Source organism: Fusarium verticillioides, chromosome 5 (assembly GCF_000149555.1).
Source record: "Fusarium verticillioides 7600 chromosome 5, whole genome shotgun sequence".
Classification (NCBI taxonomy): domain Eukaryota; kingdom Fungi; phylum Ascomycota; class Sordariomycetes; order Hypocreales; family Nectriaceae; genus Fusarium; species Fusarium verticillioides.
The window spans coordinates 967,421-989,126 of NC_031679.1; the positions used below are offsets into that span (position 1 = coordinate 967,421).

General features: G+C 49.4%; 6 protein-coding genes across 8 annotated transcripts; 3 read left to right on the forward strand and 3 right to left on the reverse strand.

Moving 5' to 3' along the window:
- The first annotated feature begins 274 nt into the window (after nt 1-274).
- Nucleotides 275-3,066, forward strand: FVEG_03091 (hypothetical protein). The gene is made up of 3 exons (XM_018890674.1): nt 275-766; nt 820-845; nt 895-3,066. The coding sequence occupies exons 1-3, from the start codon at nt 612-614 to the stop codon at nt 2,340-2,342; spliced, it is 1,629 nt and encodes a 542-aa protein (XP_018747024.1). The 5' UTR covers nt 275-611; the 3' UTR covers nt 2,343-3,066.
- Nucleotides 3,067-3,211: 145 nt separating this feature from the next.
- FVEG_03090 (hypothetical protein) lies at nt 3,212-7,121 on the reverse strand. Its single transcript, XM_018890673.1, has one exon. It carries the CDS (start codon nt 6,101-6,103, stop codon nt 3,566-3,568), a length of 2,538 nt encoding a protein of 845 aa, XP_018747023.1. The 5' UTR covers nt 6,104-7,121; the 3' UTR covers nt 3,212-3,565.
- Nucleotides 7,122-9,595: 2,474 nt separating this feature from the next.
- Nucleotides 9,596-9,892, reverse strand: FVEG_03089 (hypothetical protein; the record flags this gene model as incomplete). The annotated part of the gene is made up of 1 exon (XM_018890672.1): nt 9,596-9,892. The coding sequence occupies one exon, from the start codon at nt 9,890-9,892 to the stop codon at nt 9,596-9,598; it is 297 nt and encodes a 98-aa protein (XP_018747022.1).
- A 1,608-nt stretch (nt 9,893-11,500) lies between these two features.
- FVEG_03088 (hypothetical protein) lies at nt 11,501-14,123 on the forward strand. 2 transcript variants are annotated; one of them, XM_018890670.1, is made up of 4 exons: nt 11,501-12,445; nt 12,595-12,886; nt 12,953-13,185; nt 13,239-14,123. In XM_018890670.1, exons 1-4 carry the CDS (start codon nt 12,117-12,119, stop codon nt 13,798-13,800), a joined length of 1,416 nt encoding a protein of 471 aa, XP_018747020.1. In that variant the 5' UTR covers nt 11,501-12,116; the 3' UTR covers nt 13,801-14,123. The 2 variants fall into 2 exon arrangements, with proteins under 2 accessions (XP_018747020.1, XP_018747021.1); XM_018890671.1 differs by having other exon boundaries at nt 11,501-12,886.
- Nucleotides 13,810-15,545, reverse strand: FVEG_03087 (hypothetical protein). The gene has a single exon (XM_018890669.1). The coding sequence runs from the start codon at nt 14,830-14,832 to the stop codon at nt 14,212-14,214; it is 621 nt and encodes a 206-aa protein (XP_018747019.1). The 5' UTR covers nt 14,833-15,545; the 3' UTR covers nt 13,810-14,211.
- On the forward strand, nt 15,123-19,789 carry FVEG_03086 (hypothetical protein). 2 transcript variants are annotated; one of them, XM_018890667.1, is made up of 2 exons: nt 15,123-17,230; nt 17,323-19,789. In XM_018890667.1, the coding sequence occupies exon 2, from the start codon at nt 17,639-17,641 to the stop codon at nt 18,827-18,829; it is 1,191 nt and encodes a 396-aa protein (XP_018747017.1). In that variant the 5' UTR covers nt 15,123-17,230; nt 17,323-17,638; the 3' UTR covers nt 18,830-19,789. The 2 variants fall into 2 exon arrangements, with proteins under 2 accessions (XP_018747017.1, XP_018747018.1); XM_018890668.1 differs by having other exon boundaries at nt 17,529-19,789.
- The last annotated feature ends 1,917 nt before the right edge of the window (nt 19,790-21,706 follow it).

A 21,706-nucleotide genomic window follows, 5' to 3' on the forward strand; every position in this document is an offset into this window, starting at 1 on the left:
CTCTTACCGGGCCGTGTCGCATCCGGAGCTTTGGAGCTGTATATCTTCGATTGTTGAGATATAGTTCTCATCTCTAAACTAATCACCTTTTACTCTGATTTCTCTAGGTGAACAATCACTCAATTGATACAACATTATCCATGTCTCTTCCACATTCAGCTCCGGGAGTGACTAAAAACCAGCCGATCACGTTGACAGAGTCTATAGACACACAAGACAAGAAGGGTTGGGTTAAGGGTTGATAACTAATTAGCTCCAAGTAGCCGCATTTAGTGGGCTATAGCTACCCCAACCTGCAAAAGCTATCCCCCAAGAGTAAATCTGCATCGGTTTTAGCGGCCTAGATCGGCTCACAAACCGCGGATCTCATCCAATTATCGATTCGAACCCTCAACTTTTTTTCTTCCATTAAATAAATCCCCTCCACCCTCTTTCTATTCCCTCTTCCCCTCAACATCAGTTTCTTCTTTCATCTTCACTTTTGTTCCTACTACAAAAGCCCTCTCGACTGGCATTGCCTCTCTTCCTATTCAAATCTGCTGTCGTCACTTGCAATATCTGAATCAGACTTATAGCACGCTCCTCCATTGCTTTCAAGTCTCGCACTTTCAATGGCAGAGTCAGCTCATAGCTCGCTCGCCAGTGGTGGCCAGCATGATGACCCCGCGTCCAAGCCTCATCTTGCTTCTACTGGGCTTGAGAATCAGGAAGAGGGAAATGCTCGAGAGGGTGATTATGACGTTGAGACGGTAGAGCGTATCTACAGGTTTGTGACCAATCTCTTCTCAAATCGGTATATACTAACAGATTAATTTGTAGAAAGATTGATCGCCGTATCATTCCTGGTAAGTTTGCCTGTACCACGTGTGAAACCATCCACTCATCATGTTGCAGCTTTCTGGGTCCTATACTTCCTCTGCTCAGCCATCAGGTCGAATATCGGTATTGCTCAAACTATGAACAAGGACAAGGGACACGATCTCATGACTGTCCTTGGAATGACTCCAAAAGATGTCTCGACTGCTCTCGCTCTCTTCTACGTTGCATATGTCATCTTTGACTGTCCCTCCAACCTCATCATGAGCAAGCTGAGCCCTCGTCTTTGGATGGCACGCATTGTCTTTGCTACCAGTGTCATTGGAACTTGCTTCGCTGCTGTCAACGATCCTTGGAGTGTGAAGCTACTTCGATTCTTGCTTGGACTCGTCATTGCTGGCATGTGGCCTGGTATGGCTTTCTACCTGACCTTGTTCTACCCTCCTTCGCGCACCGGCCAGCGAATTGGCTACTACTTCACTGCGTCTCAAGTGTCTGCTGCCGTTGTTGGTCTCGTGTCTGCAGGATTCCAACTTATGGATGGGGAGAGAGGCATTGTGGGCTTCCGTTGGATGTTTATGGTTTATGGTCTTGTTGGTGTCCTTCTGAGCGTTATCCTCCTGTGGTGGCTCCCCGACCGTCCTCTTGCACCTGGCCAGACCCGACCCAAGACTGGTATCTTCAAGTGGCTTCCCGCTACCCCTGAGGTTCTCAAGGGCCAAGACGCAGTTATTCACTACCACGATCTTCGACGTGTTTATCACGCTCGACCCTGGAACTTTAGGGACCTAGGCCTTGTTCTGATTGATTGGCGTCTCTGGCCCCTGACTTTGATGTATTTCGGTGTCGTTGGCGTCGGCATCGGCACTCAGATGTACGGATCCGTAATCATCGCCTCCATCCGACCTGAGGCCAGCGGCGTCGAAGTTAGTCTTCTGTTTGCGCCAATCTGGATCATGGATCTCATCGCCATTCTCATCGTCACTCCTATCTCGGATCGCTTCCACAGATCTCGGCCTTACTTCTTCTCTGCAGCTGTCTGCATTCAGATCGCCGGTCTTCTTACCACTACTCTGGCGACCAACAACGGCTGGGCTCGATATGGAGGTCTTCTCATGGTTGGTTTCGGTCTTGGTCCCACTGTCCCTATCTGCATGGCTTGGAGCTCTGAGATCTTCCAGAAGCGCCATGGCGAAGTCGGAGTCGCTGCCGCGACTGCGCTCGTCTCTGGTCTCGGTAACCTGGGCAGTGTCATGACAACCTATGCTCTCTACACTGGCTGGCCGGAGGATGCCGCCCCTGGCCCTCACCAATACCGCAAGAGCAACTACACCATGATCGGAATTCTGTGCATGAGCATTCTCAGCTCATTCGCGATGAAGGCTCTTCTCACATATTTTGGCAACCCACCCAGCAACAAGCTCCAGTCAGACTCGTCTAGTGAGTTTGAGGATGGTGCAGCCCGGCGAGAGGGTCAGGAGCGCGGTTTCGGATCTCTTCCTTGGAAGAAGTCGAACCGTGCTTAAGTCTACGGGACTCCCTTGACTCGTCCGCCTGGGCTGCATCTTCAACAATCGCCCTGGCTGACGCCTCTTAATTGAGCAGCTGGCAGTAGCCCAACCTGCTGATTCGGCTGCCTGTATCAACATGGCTATTCACTGATGACAAGCCTTGACGATATTCACTTCTCATCCTCATCCGTTAGGGTCCGATCGTTACGCCTCGAGGCGTCGCCAAAATTTCAATCTGGTATACATGCCACTAATATGACGGCCTCGACAACGATTTATGCTTTGGAGGACTCCCTGGTCTCGCGAACAGCTCGGTGACAATGCTTCAGCGCTATCACCCTGCTCCCCTCCCGAGTCCCGACCCTCCGAGCATCCTCCCATCGGATTATTTTTGATCTTTTTACTTTGATATTTACGCACTGTTTTGCTTTTTATTATGATACCCCATCAGCGTTTGTACACGCTGTCCTACGAGTTGCCCCATTTCCCTCGGCAGCGAAAGTGCTTCTACGCCATCGCTTTGCGGATAGTGTGTTGAACCAGAGCTCGCGGCGACAATGCTTGTTACGCTATCGTTTGGCGAGTTCTGTGGGCGTTTTGTGTTTTTTTTTAGGTGGGAATGGTTGTATATGGCTCTTCGAGCTTGGTTACGGTGAGGGCATATTACTCGATCTTTATTATATAGTTTTGATTAGCATATAAAATAAATAAGATATATGCTCTCCTGCTTTATTTATCCATTGGACTCGGTGACTTTTCACGACTTGTATCGGAAAGGGGGCATGGGTGGGAATACTGGCGAGACTCTCATCAAACTTCCTACTATACACCTGTGAAGTACAGAGGTCACATTTACGTTCATATTTTCACTGATCAAGACATAATATCTCATCAAATGACGTTTTGTATTCTCTAATCCAGGCGGTACATACATCGTGTTACACGCCCACAGGCAAAATCATAAGCACATGAAGATAACAAAAGGGGCAAAAAGTTAAACTCCAAATCTCAATATTTCTCATTCCTCTGCGTACCATATCCTCCCCTAATCACAGAATATCCAGTCACAGACGGAAGTGTGACCGTAGGAGGATGACAGTCGCCACCCTTTGAAAAGAACTCCTCCCCCAAAATATCCTACACTCTAAAACCCTTGTGTGTTGTTTTTATCCCAAAATTGTCTGAAGTTGAATCGGGAAAAAAAAGAAAAAGGAAACCCGTGGCCAAGCTGCGCTTGTTTACCAGAAGCCGAGCATGCGGCGGAATCGCTCAGGAGCAGGCACGTCGCTGTGAAGACGGGCGGCCTCGACGGTCGCGGTCACGTAAACTGTCTCGGGCTCAGGGGCACGGGTAGTGGCCAGAGTGGTAGAGGCAGGGCAGGCTGTGACAACGGAAGTGATGACCTTGGCGGTCTCCTTGCCGGCACCACAGGGGACGGTGACGGTCTCAGTGACCTGGTTGGTGAGGGTGACAGTCTCAACGCCAACGGTCATGGTGTTGACACCGACGGTGACGTAGGAAGTGACTTGGTTGGTAACAGTCTTGGTGATGACAGTCTCACCGGCAGCAGGGACGGTAGTCTCCTGGCCAATGGCGCCCTCGGAAGTCTCAGCGGGAGGAACGACAACGGTGGTCTTCTCACCCTCGCCAGGAACGGTGACGACACCGGTGCCGGTAGGGACACCGTTAGAGACAGTGATAGCAGTAGTGCTGATCTCGCCGTCAGACTTGGTCATGGTGATGATAACTACACCAGTGGAAGTAGCAGTGACAGTCTCGTCAGCCTCGGAGGTCTCAGCGCCAAGGGCAGTAGAACCAACGGCCTCGGAGTCACCAGAAGTCTCAGCAGCAGCAGTGGTCTCAGCAGCCTCAGAGGTAGGGGCAGCCTCAGCAGAGGAGTCGACCTGGGTCTCAGGAGGGACGACACCAGTGCCAGTGGGGACACCGTTGGTGAGAGTGATAGCAATGGTGCTAATCTCTCCGTCGGGCTTGGTCATGGTGACAACGGTGACAGCCTCAGAGCTCTCAACAGCACCGGGGGCAGTCTCGGTAACAGCCTCAGAGGTCTCGGCACCGAGAGCGGTAGAGCCAGCGGCATCGGCATCGGAGGTAGTCTCAGCGGCGGCAGTCTCGGTGGTCTTGACAGCGCCAGTGGATGTAGGGCCCTCGATGACAGGGGTACCATCGGAGATAGCACAAGACTCGGAGACAGTGAGAGTTCGGGTAGAGATGACAACATGGCCACCAACACCAGGCTTGGTCTTGCCAGTAACCTCGGCGTCAGAGGGGAGAATGACGGAAGCGGTCTCAGTGGACTCCTTAGTGATGGGAGTAGGGGCCTTGGCAGTGGAGGAAGCATCGGCACGGCAAATCTCACGCTGCTTCTGGCAATCAGAGACCTCGAAGTTCTTTCCAGCGTTCTCAGAGCAGTCCTTGAACTGCTTGTCACAAGCATCAGTGAGAGCCTCGCCGAGCTCAGGGAATGTCTTCTCGTCAGAACCGGTACCGACAACGAAGTCACCCTTGTTGCCACGCTTGACGGGAGGGCAGGCGGCACCAATAACGACGGTGCGGTGGAAGATGGTAACCTCACGGATGACAACGATGACGGGCTTGTTGACCTTGCTGACAACAGCGCTGCTGGTAGCGGCCTCAGAAGAAACAGCGCCGGGGAGTTCATCAGAACCAGTGGTCTCGGCGCCAGCGGCAACAGTGGTGTTGGCGAAAGGTCCAGGCTGAGTGGAAACAGTGCTCTGTCCCTTACCAGTGGTGAGGATGATGGTGGTAGGAATAGGAGTCTCAGTCTCAGTGCTGGCGCCAGCCTCATTAGTGGCAGTGTTGGCAGTCTGAGTAGCGTTGTCGACATCAGTTGTCTCCTCTTCAACGGGGGCGGAGGTCTCGGCAGAGGTCTCAGCGGCGTCCTGGGTAGCTCCGGTAGTCTCAAGAGCAGCAGAGGTGTCGAGGGTGGTCTCGCCAACAACTCCAGTTGCAACAGTCTTGGTCTTACCGCCAGCACACTTGGTGCAAGGGATGGTGATGGTCTGGTTAACGTAGCGGGTAGTACCACGGGTGATGAAAGAGGTAGGGACAACAGTGGTCACATCAGCAGTCTGTTCAGTGATGGAACCAGAGTCAGTGGCCTCGGCAGTGGAAAGAGTCTCGGCCTCAGTAGTGGCAGCCTCGGAAACGGTCTCGCTGGAAACCTCAGAGACAGCCTCGGAAGTACCAGCAGCTGCGGCATCGCCAGAAGTAGTAGCATCAGCGGTGGAGAGAGCCTCGGACTCGGAGACAGTCTCAGAAGCAGCCTCGGAAGTACCCTCAGCACCAGCGTCGGCGGTAGAAGAAGCAGTGCACTTAGAGCAAGGGATGGTGACGGTCTCATCAACGAAGATAGTGGTGCCGTCAGTGATGTAAGAAGTAGGAATGACAGTCACTTCAGCAGTCTGGTCAGAAACACTGCCAACATCACTGGTGATGACAGTAGTGATAACCTCAGAAGTGACCTCGGCGTCGGCATCACCAGCAGTGGAAGCTGTGCATCGAGAGCAAGGAATTGTGACAGTCTCGTCGACGAAGATGGTAGTTCCGTCAGTGATATAAGAGGTGGGAACAACGGTCACCTCAGGAACATCAGGAACCTCATAAGGGTTGCCAGCAGAAGTCTTGGGCTTCTGGCGAGTAACGGTCCTGGTGAGTGTGACCTTCTCCTGGGCAATGACACCCTCCACGAGAGCCTGTAGGCTGACAGCCGCGATAAGAACGTTGCGCATGAACATGGTGAAGGAAGTAAATCGGAAAGGCGTAGATTGGTTTCGTGTTTTGTTGATTTGGCAATGAGTGTAAATACTCTATCAAAGAGCAAAGTTGTTGTTAACTTGGAAAAAGGCGGCCAAAGCACCTGTCAAAGGGAACGACTGAGAAAAGAAGCCCAAACCTGGGAACAAAACGGAATGAGAATGAATGAGAGTTGAGTATGGAGAAGAATTGGACTCCAAAGAAGCAGCGACAGCTTCGTCTTTAAGAAGGCATCTCGCCTGGCAGTATACCTAGTATCAACGTCCACACTCAGCGTCAAACTCTGACGGGTGGCTGAGCAAACGGGACATCCTTGACATCGATCGGGACTTAATTAAAGTGGTCTCAACATGAGACGTGATGGATATGTAGGCGCCCCGTCATGTGCCTTGATTCAGCGAGATTCTAGGATCAGTATAGACGAGACGTGGTTTGGAAGCAAGTGGATAAGCTGAGCATGGACAGACATTACCATATTAGGCTCGAGGGCCTAGGACGAGTTGCCTTGTGGACTGGATGATAGAGGCAGAATAGCATGGGCCCCAGATGCAAGGTTCGCGACCTCAGCAGATAGTGGAGGGATTGACCGGCCCCTGTCACCGTCCATCTGTTCATGATGAATTATCCGGGAGCCAATGGTAGCCAAGCCAACTAGTTCTCCCATGATGGGGACTTGATGATGGTTCCATTCGGTTGCCTCGGTACTCTTGGAATCAACAGGCGTTCACCCTCTGTTGGTATACGGCCGACTGTAGAACGGTGAAACTATTCCCGCCAGATCCAAGATCCAAAAATAGGACGGGCCAGCACTTGCTGGTAAACAATATGGATGAGACAGGCCATGGTGAATATAGAGAAGAGCTAAGTTTGAAGTTGTTTATTTGGTCCAGTGCCGATCCTCCTAGTAATTTAATTTGCCGTTCAAACAGATTCGGTTGTTTGTGATGTGACAATGTGATGAGATCCAGGTGAGGTGAGGTGAGGTTAACGGAATAATTGTCAACGCTAGAAAGGATCGTATGCAGGGATGCGAGGCATGGGAATATGCATAAAGTGGAGGTTGCAAGGGGGCGGGGTTATAACGTCGCACCAGACTCCGAGAGACATGGGGGAGACAAGGGTTTATCGTTTGCTTTTCCATATGACGGGAATATCAGAAATACGAGTAAACATTGTACTAGTCCACAGATCATGAGAGTTATCGATACTATTACTTTCGGATCTCGGTTCAGTTGCATCGTTGTTTTGACGATCTCAACCTGAACCACTTACACGATACTCAGCCTCTTTCAACTTCTCTTCTCACACAAAACAATGCCAAGTAACAGATCGGAGAGACCGTCCGCAAATATTTCCTCTTTAGAGACCAAAGCCTTGGATGACAGATCAAGAGATTGGTGATGCTGAGAGAGACCCTGGTCCAAGCGCTTCGTCTCTTACTGTAGATGAATCAAACCCAAGTTTCATGACTCCCCAACCTTGCCTCGTCCTTGTTTCAGAAACGGCTCCACGACCCGAAAAGAGGTCTCGAGTTCATGCAATTTGCCTCTGTTTTCACACGAATAGCGCTCTTTCGTCTACACTCAAAACAAGCATAATCTCTTCCTGAAGATGCTGCAATTGCGCCTCACCCTTTTCCCTTTGCCCTCCAAACAAACACAGCCCCCCCCGGGGGACATGGTGTAGTAATAGGCATGTTCCGAGTGTTTGTATCAAAGAGTGTTATTTTAGTAGCATGGCCAGTGTGTTTCCGTCAACAGGGATTATAACTAACTTTCTTGGGCTGTAAATCCTCTGAGGCTCATAACGGCACACACACTTACGCGGATGGATGCACTTCGGTTGGTGATGAGATGACTTTTTCATATAAAGTGATTCGAGCCCAGGATTGCATCAATGCATCAGCGCTACTCACCACGCTTGGATGCCCGTTTACCTTGCGAGAGCCACTCGTTAGATGTCGCTATGATACTGCACGGCCGGATCGCCGCCTTTTTAATTTACGTAGCTGCAGCTACTCATCCTGTTTGCTATTTCCCTGGATCGGCTTGTTTCTGTTTCATGAAACGGGATGGGGGTTCATGATCCTTCGTAATCAATATCAACATGATTTCTGCTCTTGACGCGGCTCGATATTGTTCGAATTACGGGAACTTGAGACTGTGATACTATTTGCCTTGGATGCGGATATCTCGGAAATTGCGTCACTATATGGGCCGTGTATCACTGGAGTTTGTTTTGTTTGAATCCTACGTCTGCTCATATTGAGTTTGATATTTGAGCTGATGCCCTCAGCAAACGTCTATCAACACCTGTCATCCCTGTCGTAGAGCCAGCATAGCTTGTTGGAAACGTCATCGTCGTCGCCATCCTCAAAATTATCTGTCCAAGCATGCTCTCGAGGTTCCCTTTCAGCGACACGGAATCTATCCTAGGGGAGGAAAGAAAACTCAGGGTCTTGATCCTAAATGATAAAAAGACTTAGGTGATTTGGGATACATTCAGGATACTTTCTGCTAGGTTTATTTTGATATCTCATATCAGTCTAATATTTCCTTGCTCCCCGTACCCATATGCATATGTTCCATATTACTATCTCTGAGTCTTGATCCTCCGAACCAATATTAACAAATCCACCACGCTCGGTTGTTGGGCTTCACTTCAAGCGGAACGAGGTCACAGTTTGCGAGCGTTAGTTCCTCGTTGCTTGGTTCCTAGATATCCATGCAGCCCCTGCAAAGCCGAGATACACAAGACGGTGATCCTTCTCCACAAAGTACATGCTCACAGACACCCATGTTAGTATCAGTCAGCCTTGTGAATCCAGATCATTGAAAGGCAACATTGGGATAGCTTGTGGAGGAACTTCCGTGGCTCAGGCATAGTAACCGGCATTCGCCTGCATGAGGAACTTCACCTTCCAGGCCTGAAGAGGCTGAAATTGGTTCTTTAATGAAAGACATAGATGGGTCTGTCAAGGCTGCCACACTGAGGTGTAGATCTCATCAAGAGGCTTGAGCCCCTTTCCAAGCCTTTGGAATGTGCACCTGTCTTAAAGGCACCGACCCAAAGGGCACCAATGTCCGATCGCGTCTGACGAGGGTTCGTAAAATGGCACTGCCATTATTCAATTGGTTCAAGAATACAAAGGAACCTTGTAAACAGATGCCACATATGCTGTACTCAAGATCAGGTTCGTCAAAGATGCTGCACATGAGGGCTTTCGTCCCTCCTGGGTTGCAGCTGAGGGTAAGGAGTTTGTCTAAGACTCATCCATGGGATACGGCTTGCTGCATCTGGATTCCTTCCCGCCCTTACCATACGAAAATACGGTAATCAATAGGCCTGCTATTATGTTTGGCAGCTAGTATTAGTGTTGCGCCCATGGAGGCTACTATCTTCTGATCTTCAATGTCGTGGAGATAACAGTAGTCAGACAAGTAACCACGGGCGGCGATAGATGATGTAGGAGTTCATACTACTCCATAGCTTCGTGTCATGATCATCTGAGCGATGGCGAATGATCCGTTCAGTACTGTTCGAATGGACCTCAGAGGATACATGAGCTTGCCATTCGAGCCTTGAATAGTTGGGTCCCAGTCGCCATCATTCGACAGAACAGCACCCCACAATTGAGCAGCGTCCTCTTCTACTTCGCCAATATCAACCTCTTTAGAAGAATAACCAGTACTCAAAGGTGCTCCGGAGCCCTGGTTGAAGTTGCATGGCCAAGACTGAGATAGTTGTGCTCGTGATTCAACCACCTCCATCGTGTTGAGAGGATGTCCGCCCACGCATAGATCAATATTGGGATATTGTCTTACTCTATCGTCAATTGTCATTCAAGGGGATTTCGAATCTCATTCTTTTTGCATCGGTTTGTCCCAAGCTACTTGAAATATTGCTTCTTGATCAAATGCTGGTACATGATTTGCATCGGTTGTAGCAGCCCAGGTTGATCCTCCTCGAATCATGGAAACATTGGTAAAGGCGTTGTCGGTTTTGATACCTTCAGAAACTCAGGGTATTTGGGAAATACCGTTTTTATGCTTGATAGATAGTCTCTGATAAGCTGGTCGTTGTCTGACGCCAGATGTTGAGACATGTTCTGGATCCTCGTACATCCATGGCCCGAAGCCTGCTCGCTGGGGGGCACTTCATCTTTCGTTTCCAAAATATTATCTTTAGAGAAGTTTGCGGATTTGAAAAGTGTCATGTCATGGCTGTTGGACTGCTTGGTGGATGGATCATACAAAACTCCATTTCCAACAGTCTGTTGGTTGAGGTTTACAATGATATCTTGGTGAGTACCTATCAACGGACATTCGAAATTCCAACTCTTGCTTTTGGGGGCATATATTAAGGCTAATTTAAAAGACAGCATTTTCCATGTTTAGAAGTTTTAACACTGAATGAGTGAAAACAATGCTATGAGAGTGGTGTACTAATAAGGTAATTGCACGTAGAGAAATTGGCACACTTCCTTTATTTGGGGTATATGACGCCGTATCCTTCCATTTACACGCACAATGCAAAAGAAATAACTCAGATCGAAAAAAGAACTAGTCCCCTGTTTTTCAGAATATCTGTTTGTCAAACAACTCCGCCCAACTATTCCTAATAGGTCTCTAAGTCATGATGGTATGGGGTAGGCTGCAAGAGAGATTAGATTGATAAGATGAGATTGTCATGGGCCCCGACACCGGAACGATCTAAACAGCCGTGTCGCAATTTTCTGCTCGCACATTGCGATGCAATCCAAGCTAGACCTGGGCATTTTTTTCTAGAATACAGCGTTGTTGTACGTAACGAGATGCGTTGTTGGGAACTGAACGGTGAACCCCCTGCATGATTGGCATGATGCAAACAAGTGAATTCTTCTCGTCTCATGACGGGTAAAAAAAAAAAACACGTGGGGTATCCTCGTGACATTGCACAAGCCCGCAAAGAGAGAGTGGTATTTTTGTACTGTTTTGCTTATTCGGTGTAATAGTATTACATTGCAGCTCGAGCACGACATAGCCGTCACCGCCGGATTATCCATATACGCATTGTCTGTACAATGTACATGGATGTTAAAAAAGTTGACAGCACTAGATCCACTTGAGCTCTCGGGAACAAAGAGGGGCAGACGAGACACGACAAGACTCGCTTCCATGATAGGTTTGAATCGGGCTCTTGAACTCGAGGGTTTATGCTATTCTTGGCAATTCTGACAAGCTTCAGGAATTGGTCCTGGACTTTACCGTAGATATACTAGTGGTCGTTATCTAACTTGATTCGAGTCTGGGTCGAGCTGTGGCTGGCATCAAGTGACTGACGCATCATTGACGAATCTCATTGATGCAATCGATCTCACTGCCACCATTCACTCACTCATTCGTTTGCTCACTCACTCACATTCCACTCCATCTACTAATCTCACTCACAATCTTTCTACGCAGATCCACTGAGAACGACTCTGTTCTGCAGCTTCAATGGCTGCTTCTAAGCTCATATCATAACTCACTCTTCCTTTCTACCTCCGTGATTCTTTCGTCCCGCTCCGTCTCCCCGCTTCATCAACTCCCGGCCTCCGTTGGTGACATTGATAACATAACATAACCCACTTCTTTCTCACTCATCATAGCCCCAGTTCCAATTCTAGTTCCAGTTCATTCCCCCTGCAGACATCATTAGTCCTATTCTGTAACTAAACATCACCTTCTCTTTTCATACCTACTCTCGATCTCTCTCTCTATCTTCCTGCATACCTTTCTCTGCCGTGTCTAGCCCCGATCAGTCAAAGTTCCGCATCCCGGGCCCTCTTCCGGCCTTCGACATCCGGTTCTATCATTCTCGGACCCCCCTCTTACCGACTCGAGCCCCCCTACCCATCCCATCCTATCCCCTCTGCTTATCAGATCCTGGGGATCGTGGGCTCACACTGTACCTACTGTGCCAAGACGCAAGTCACTAGTAAAAGAAACAAAAGAAACACCCCCAAAACAAGCCATGGCGCGTTTTGTGGATTTGGAGGAGGACGAGGATGTTGGAGCGGGCCCTGGCGGCTTTACCGTCAACGATCCTCGTGCCGCTTCTGCACCTCATCATGAGGTCGTGCCGCCTATTCCGCCTCCTGGTCCTTTTCATCATGACGACCCCCAGCAGAGTGAGCTTTCTCAAAAAGATCAGCATCTTCTTCTTCTTAGGAAACTCCAGTTGTTGTCTGCCAACAGCCGGAATGGACCTTGGCCTCATTCTTTGTATAACCCAGAGCCACTAGGCACCATGGACTCTTCTACCTTTCAGGCGCCTATTACCAACGCCTTTCAGTGTTATCCGTGAGTGCGATCCGTTGCTCAATCAATTTTCTGTCCAATTTCGTTGAGTGATTCGTGGTCGAAGCTGTTGACCTTCATCATGATATCTGGTGCTTCGTTTAATACCGAATTCGACATGTCATGACAACTCCCACTAACCCTCCAAATAGTGTTGTCGAAGCCATTGCAGCTTCCATCGACCTTAATACCCTCGATGCTCTTTCGCGTACCTGTCGACTCATTCATCATGGCCTCATTCAGTACCGTACTACTCTGATCAACTCTACCCTCCACTGCCAAAACGAAGAAGTCCCCGTTGATGGCTCCGAAACCTTTCGCTACCGCGCTCGCGCTGGTAATTGGTTCTACATGGAAGACGGGCGCAGTTACAATGGAAAATCAGGCGACTGCGCTCGCGATATGGTTGGCAAGTGCCGTCGATGCGGCGATGTGATATGCCGGGTATGTACAGCGACCTGCGAGCTGCCGAGTTTTGGCCCAATCGCGTGTTACTGACCTACTCTGCAGAACTGCGCCATCAAGCCACCAGCTTCCGTCGCCCTCAAGGAGAGGCACAGGAGACTCTGCAAACCTTGTGTTCACGCACCTATAGCCACTCTTATCAAGGCGCCAGTAGATTCAGATGTACCACTGTCATCTGAGTTGGTGTCGCGAGACGTTTGTAAGTGCGCCGACGAGGGCGTTTGGCTATGCCAACCATGTGGGCGAAGCATTCGTGCCGCAGATCATGACTATCAGCGGTGTGTATTAATATTTCAAGTAACCTTGCTCTCTTACTGACCGATGGGCTTAGTATATGGCGCTGGCGAAACCAGTACGGTGAGGTCCTCGGCGGTCTTGGAACAGGCATTGGCGAGGGCGTTCGTGGCGTCGTATGTGGCCGCGAAGAAGATTGCTGTGCCGCCAAAGAAGTCGAGCATCAGGTAGATTGCGACGCCGAGGACGCCCGGGACGGCAATGTGGCTCCGACTCCGGCTCCGCAACAAGCTCCGGTTGACGCACTCATCGACCAGCTCCGTCTTACACATGAGCGCACACCATCGCCGTCCCTTGGCCCTGGATACCTTCGTCATGAGATCGAGGGTATTGGTGGTGTTGTGAAGCGCAAACGTGTTCGCATGGTGCGTGTTGGACATTGTGTCCCTGAGTGGGATGATGAGCGCACCAGCGGTAGTCGTATCCTCGGCCGAGAGGTTAGAGGAGAACGTCGTTCGTGGTGCGGTTGGTGTAACCGTGTGATTCCTGGTGAAAAGGATCTCTTGAATGAGCCACCGTCTTCCTCGTCTTCAAGTGCTGGAGGAAGCCGCCGCACATCGATGTCGACTACTAGATCGACTGAGATGAAGTTGGATTAAAACAAAAGTTGCTTCGTATAGTTTTTATTGGTTGGTTTTACGAATGTTCGTATATAGGTGTATCGACCTCTTGGATTAGCTTTAATTGCTTGCTATCTGGGAACAAGGGGTACATATGGGACACAATTGGAGAATTGCTGGGCATTGAATGTCATAAACTCAACGGGCATACGCCATTCATGATACACGAGATAGGGAGACAAGGGTCAAAAATACAAGAGGCCGTTGTATTCGAGGGGTTTTTGGTATTTGGCAATTATACAGATTTTTGCCCTCTCGTTGGGCCGGAATCAATGCTATTCGCATTTCACTTTATTCTCCATGACCATAATCCTACATCAACTCAGACGATTTTCCATGTTTGTACAAGTCTGATAGACTACCACAACGACACATCGAAGAATAAACTCCTTACAACTCGCCACGGTACAGCATGTCTGTCCTCCTCTTGCGGTCCTCTCTTGCGGCGGTTCGAATAGCACCCCATCGTGATTCCCTTCTCTCCTGCTTGCGCTTTAGACCCTCAAGATATGACTTGGGTGCAGGAGCAGCCATCTTGACGAAAACAGGCGAGCAGCCAAACTTTTCAGCCAGCTTATTCACACTCCATGTGATGGGATCGTCTGCCCTTAGTCGCTTCATCTCCCTGATATCCTCAGCCTTGAGGTTGTATACAGGATTGCGGCGAGGATAGTCCATCTTTGGGGCAAGTTTGCCGGTTGCGATAGGTTCTAGAGGAGAGCCGGGAGTGTGTCGCATTCGTGTGAGAGCGGCACGGCGAGGGTCGCTATGTGGGAGGAAGATGAAAGGTGTGTGAAGAGGAGAGGCCTCGGAAGAAGGAGGGTTGTAGATGATAGAGTCGGAGGCGGGGAAGGCTGCCTTTCGGTCTGGGAGAAAGGACTCGTGAGGAGCAATCTTTAGAGATCGTTTCGTTCGGCTTGTTGTCTTGTGGCCACGGCAAGGAATGGTAGGAAGGGCAGCACGAGGGCTGAATAGCCTGGCGGCTGGTCGAATGAGGCTTCGGAACTCCATTGTGACTTGATGGGCTATCGTCGAGGGTCCCGTGACAAGAAAACAGTTGCACAAGTGACCGGAGATGTGATTTGACTTTGTATGGACCTCGAGGACCGGGCTGAGAGCGATTGGCCACGGTAATTGGCGTATCGTGTGGTTACCGCTGGACCCTGCAAACTACCTGAAGTCGGAGATCTGAAGTTTCTGCCGTGCACAGCTACGCTTACCTAATGACTCGAGTCACGTGTTTGTTCCAGCTTCAAAGTCACATGGCATGGGCCGACCCATGATCATCTTCTTGGGCTCTCCTCTTAGCTCCAAACTTGAAAGCTGATGACGTCGATTCTTCACCAGGAGGAATGCCCCTCGACATTGACCCCTCGCGGCTATTAACTCCCGCTTACATGCAGTCGGCGCAATGAGATGAAACTTCATGCTGACGAGTCCCTTGTTTCATTTCTCCAAGGCCATGGAGATCTACAGAAAATTCCAGAGAAACTGGAGAAATTGTGGAAGATCAATCAGTCACCCTTATCAGTGGCAAATTATAGCAGGGGAAAAGGGGTCAACAGGGTCGGCACATGGGGCCTGTCAGAGCTTGGAGTAGCCAAAACGGGGCTGAATTGGAAGCCCAATGATGCATCTCAGATTGGGTTTTTGGTGTTGTTGATGTTTGGGACCAAAAAAGCAATCAACGGTGGGTAAAGCAGGGCAGACTTTTTCCCTCTCCCTCTTCGTTGGTCATTACTCTGATGCAGATACGCGCGGATCTTTATCCCTTATTAGCCTGTTCCGCCAGGGCAAGATGAAGAAAGTGCCCTGAAGGAGTCGTCACGAGGTCCATGTTGGTAGCGGGGCTGTAGCCGGGTTGGTGATTGACAGTAATGGGATGTGATAAGAGGTGACCAACTTGGTGACCATGGACACCCAACCGACTTGTTCCAAGGCAGAGCGAGAATATGCAGGCTGAAGGGGAAATGGAGTGACAAAGACTGATATAGCATCACATGTTATCAAGGCTGTGACTGTACGTACGAGGGAGAGAGCGAAAGCAATATCATGTCATTGCAAGGTGAGAAGGGATATTTTGAACCCATCGGATCAGTCCCTCAGCATCTGAGATAGGCAGCCCAGGGCTGACCTTGGTACTATTGGGAGAAAGTCCCTTTGATACAGGCCTGACTTGCATTGACGAGAGTCCCATGTCGAGTGCATGCATTGGTGCTGCACGATACCAGACAGACGTAACATCAAACGTAGGATCACAACATGGAGACCCAACAGAAAGAGAAGAGCATCTGGGAGGACGAGATGCTAAAACGTGGTCACAGTCTGTGGCCTTGTATCGCTTTTACGACATGGCATCTCGATGTCTACCGTTTTTAGCAGGTTTTGCTAATAATGCCTCTCTTGCTCATCGTCCATCGTCCGTTGGCCAAATTGGCTGGCAAAGGTCCCGTGGTTCAAAACCCTTTCCCATCGTTTACATTGGATCCATGGAATTAAATCTCTCGTCCCTGCAGACGGTGGAGGCTTTCATCTGTGCGACTCACATAAATTGCCCCATAAATGCCCTGGATAGTGCAATCATCCCGCCTTCAGTTGATCCCGTGCCTTGATCAAAAGTGCGCTGATCTCTGGGAAAAGTTGAAGCTTGACTTGACCTCCAAAACGAATTGTAAAGCCACCTACGCCGCCCGTCAGCCCCCCCAGTCATTATCAATTCCATTCACATACCTTTTTCTTTAGCCTTTTGAAGCTCGTCTCATCCATTAATGCATCATTCCCCCCTTCTCGAGTTCTGACTTTTGTCTCCCTTTCATTGTTCATTTCGGCAGACAATAAATAGAATATCCATCTCGAAAGATCCTTGCAATTTACCAACAACGGGCAACGAGGCGAGCGACATCCGGCAAAAGCAATAAACTTATTTTAGTTTATCGTCTTCGTACATGCACGCACCTGCACCTAGGCACAGTACAGTCAGTCAGTACCTTACGCTTGCTTGCGCCTCCAAACCTCTCTCTCTCTCTCTCTCCCTCCCTTGGCACCTACGAATACGCTACAGCCCTAGCCATAGCGCGCCCAAAGTCTCAGCCCGCTCTGCCCTGCCGGCCCCGAGCATTGCACTTAACTCACCCACAATCTGTCTATCTCCGACTCTCTCTGTCTCTGTCTCTTCAACTCGTCGACCAAATCTTGGAATCATTGTCTCGGCCAATCTCTAGAGCATCAGCCACAAAAACCCAAGTGCATCACGCAGACCCTCAGACCGAGACGGCGTCAAGCGGACAACGGCATTGCCGCGATTAGCAGGTCCCTAAGAGCTAGCGCTGGCCGTTGCGGGTCTTTGTTTACGGAGTCCCCAGTATTGTACCAGGAGCTACGGACTGTTTTACAGGGCAGATATACCTAGGTAAGTTCCATGAGGTGCTATCTATTCCAATCCAATATTCAATGTTTCTCCCACCCTCATCCAAAGGGCAGCACTGACGCCAAACTCAAAAGTCAAAAAGTCTCAGTTACACAAGGTCGCATCACATCTGATTTTGTTTTTTTCTGCTTTTCCCGACTTGCTCATCCGATACTTCACACCCGCTACTTAAATATCTCTGCTGCCCGTCCGCCTGACTGTCATCTGTCGTTGCTCTCCCACTTGCCGCTCTAGACTTGCATTCCACGACTCTCGTTACTGACTCGACCTTACTGGGCAGTCCCATACAATCTTTTGCAGCAGCAAACGTTCTCCCGTATATAGTTTATCAGCGAAAACCGTTGACGACGCTTAACCTCCAACGGTTAACATCTGGGCTCATCTGTCAACATGAGTCTTGCCGAAGCAGCCCCCATCACCCGCGATGACCGTTTCGCCAACACTGAGTCTGTTGGTGATCAACGGTTAGGTGACTCAACCCCCCGAGCCAGCGATTTCAGCAACGAGGCCGATCACAGAGAAGATATAAAGAAGGACGGGAAGAGCAAGATGCGTAGCTTGTTCGGCCTCGGCAAGAAGAAATCCTCTGTGCTTACCAAGTCTGACTCTAAACCCGACACAACCAACTCCAAGTCTGAATCCCAATCGGAGTCTCGTTCTGAGTCACAAACTCCTGCCAACGTGAACTCCAACCCTGCCACCCCATCTCTATCTCGAGATGCTTCCAAGTTGTCCTCGAAACAGCCGTCATGGCCTCCTGCTAGCGAGCAGAGCTTTACTCTTCCCTCATCTCCAGGTCGCGGCTTCACCGGTTCTCCACGACTTTCTTCGCCAGCCACATCACAGATCTTTGAGCGTGATGTTCAGGATAGCACTGTCCTCAAGCCCAACTCTCCCGCCATCCCTACACATATTCAGACCGAAAACTACATTCCTCCCGTCCTTGACGATGCGTCCGAGGCCATCACGAACGAAAAGCTTGACCCCGATACAGTCGAGATTGTTACACACAGCTCGCATCAACCCGCCGCTGTGACAGTTACAGGAACCAGCAATGTTTTCCCCTCGTACGACCTTGGAGCCAGCGAGTGGGCAGCCGAGCTCGCCTCCTTTGCTGACCGAGAGGCTGTCTCGGCCGACAACGCTTCCAACTACGGTTCCCTGGACTCTTCCGATGTCCGCCGGCTCTCATTCATTTCATTTGCCGACGTTGTACAGGCTGAACACAACCCTCTTTCGGGTGTTGCGAGCTCCCGCGACAGCATCCACCTCGCAGGACTTACGTCTCTCCCAGCAGCGGTCAACCGTTCGCCTTCGCCCATTCGATCACCCGTGTCGAGCCAAGGACCCGAGACAAGCCCTCCCACAAGCAACCCTGGCAGCATGAAGGGTATCGAGTTGAGTCCGACTCGAAGACCTCTTGGTAGCCCAACAAGCACAAACAACCTCAAGCTCAACCCTTCAGGGGGTGATCTGAACATCGAGACAATGAGCCAGGCCCTACGACGAACCGGTAGCAGTGATCTGAGCCATGTTCGCAGCGGTCCTGCAAGCCCAATTGAGGCAACTCACCTTCGTTAATTGCATTTTCAGCACGACAGGAGTACGCTATTCGAGAAGGAGAAATGATGATATCCACAAAGCAAATGCAATATTTTATACAATTTGGTGACTTTAGTTATTTTTTTTATTCTATTCGACTTCGATACCGTACGGGGATCGACATTTTTTCGGAGGGATTGAGAATGAGGATACCGGGATCTGGCAATGGGAGTTGGAAGAGAGAGTTTTTACCAGGCGTCGAGACTTTGCGCGATACAAGCACCATGCACATATCATGCTTTCTTGGTCTTTTTTCCATCTTCTTTTCTGACGCGAGAAAATACAAAGAAATTGCCCAAATTGGTAGTTATGTATTCAACATCTTGCTCGGTTTACTTTCGCCTGGGTGATTTCTTGCGGGTAAGGGACACGGTGAATCATGATTTTGTGTCATATCCATGAAAAGTTTGAGCATCAGACGTTGAGAGAAGGGAGATGGCATGTTAACATGTTATGTGTAACCAATACCGCGTTTGTTGTCGATCAATGGAAGTCTTTCTGCACAAGATGAGCACGAATATGACCTTTCTTGGCATGAGGAAGTTCTGAAACGGTGACTGCAGCTGTTGTGGACCATGATGAAGAAGTCTGTAGCTCTCTTGGTGAAATCATAGGTAGTCTTCAGCATGGTCTGGTTAGTGGGGCTTTCGTCTCATGAGCAATGGTACAAGTTTCTAGAATATGAGATGTAACCTTGTTGCTGGCCTCAAGAAGCAACATGTGGATTCTATGCCCTTGTTGACAGTCGTATATCTTGGAGGATTAAGAAGGTTTCCTTTTTTGATATAAATCACTTGGACCGATTGCGTGGCACCACATGAGACAAGGATATAATATCATGACGAAGCCCTAAGAAGGCTATGCATGGAAACACAATTAGGCTCATCAAATAGACGCTCGTTAATAGAAGCGGTGTGATTCGGAAACCTGTGTTGCCTGAATTGTTGCACTTTGTGAGCTGATGTTTCGAAAGACTCTTGGGTTATGTCAAGAGAAGGACTGTGCTTGATTACCTGGGGTCAAAGGAGGTTACAAATGGGGACATGTCAGGCAAGTTTTAAAGTTGAGAACCATGCTATTCTCGAATGATTGGTCCCCGGCCTTCGAAAATGGTTCTCTCACGCTGGAACACGTCGACAATGGTCTTGACCCCTGACTGATGTTGAAAAAAGAAACAATTGCTTTGGAGGTAAGATGCGACTTTCGTGTAAGCAAGGATTGCATCAACGGATGAGATACATGGTAACATTGGTGACTCATGGAGAAGCAATACAGATAGCACGGACTCAAAAGACAGGGCTTCCCCGATGACACGTAAGATCCATCTCAGAACTCAGGCATTAACAAAAGCAAAGAATATGGAGATGAGAGTTTTTTTAGATGCCACACGTGGATCGTCCCACGCCAGCGGGACGGGACAGCAAACCCAGTGTTGTTGGAACCAACAGCCTCATATTCTATGCACATCTTTCTTGCATATGCTTGATATCAGCAGCGGGCGTTGGATCATAAGCTCAGGGGTTTGAACGGCAATTCAGCGTCGACTTATTCCCGTAACCATAGACATTATCCGGATAAGATTTTCAGGAGAAAAGAGGAGTAAGGACACAGGTAACTAGTATCGTGAATATCGGAGATAGACCACGGAGAACGCTTTGACGACCCTATTTGCTTTTGAGGAGTTCCTTGTTAGCCTTGCCAAGAACTGTTGGTCACAAGAGAAGATATCCATGTGGACGGGGCAGGCCTCAAATCTTAGTTTCTCTACGATAATGCCAGGAACACGGATTCCCATCATCTCATTGGATTTGACCCGTTGGGCTGATGGTTTTGTCAGCTTGATCTTGCTTCTTGGCTGTCATCAACCCCGGCATGCTTTTGATTGCAGATCTCGTACCCTGAACCACTCAGAGATTGTCTTTAATGGGAAATGTGATCAAGTCTGGTGCTAGGAAGCTCGTTCCGAGAGAGCTCTTGAACTAGCGGCGCTCAAGTTTGAGTTTTACTGATGCTAGAAGCTAACTTAGATGCGTGGGATATCAGCCCGTCGTTGCGGGCGAAAACTGATACTTGCCGGGTGACATTCTGACTATTCCCATGTTATGACCGTCTCATGGCTTGCGCCTTGTCATGCTAGGAACTCGGATTCCCTGTCCCGCGTGCCTCTGAGGCACTCATTTCTGCATCTCGTCACCGAGAATCATCATCAACTCGAGTCATTGACAGTCAGCTCAGCTCTCTCCATGAAAACCTAACGAACGTTGAGATTGGATCGACCATCATTAATCATCTGAAGGCCTGTCCCTAGCTAGCGGGTCTGCAGCCAGGATACGGAGTAAGGGTCGGCTTACTTGCACAATCGCAACAAGAACCTTTACTGGAAAAGCTCATCCAAAAAATGTCCTCTTTTGGGGAGGGAGGAAAGCATCCGAAGATCCTGGCTCGGCGGGACAGGGTGAAAGCCCGGGATTTGATGGAAACACTGGAAACGCTGGACGACTTGGGATGAAACTTGGGAGCAGGGGATTTGATGTGACGCTGTGAGATATGATGCTGTTGGTGCTGCTGTTGGTGTTGGTTTATCAATCAGGTGAACAACTCACAACCAGTCTGACGGGTCCATGGTTCCATTCTCATGTCGGACAGAGTCTCAGTGCATGATACAGAGAAGCTTTGAGGACAGCAAGGTTTCGTTTCTGAAATGAGAACTGGATCACCACCTTAGAAGGCGGCCTCAATACTAGTAATATCTCAGTTGACTATTACCTTCATACGTAGTCTACATACATCATATGCGCTGATATTGTAATCATACAATCACGGTAAAGGAATTAGGCCACTTCCTAATTTAGCATT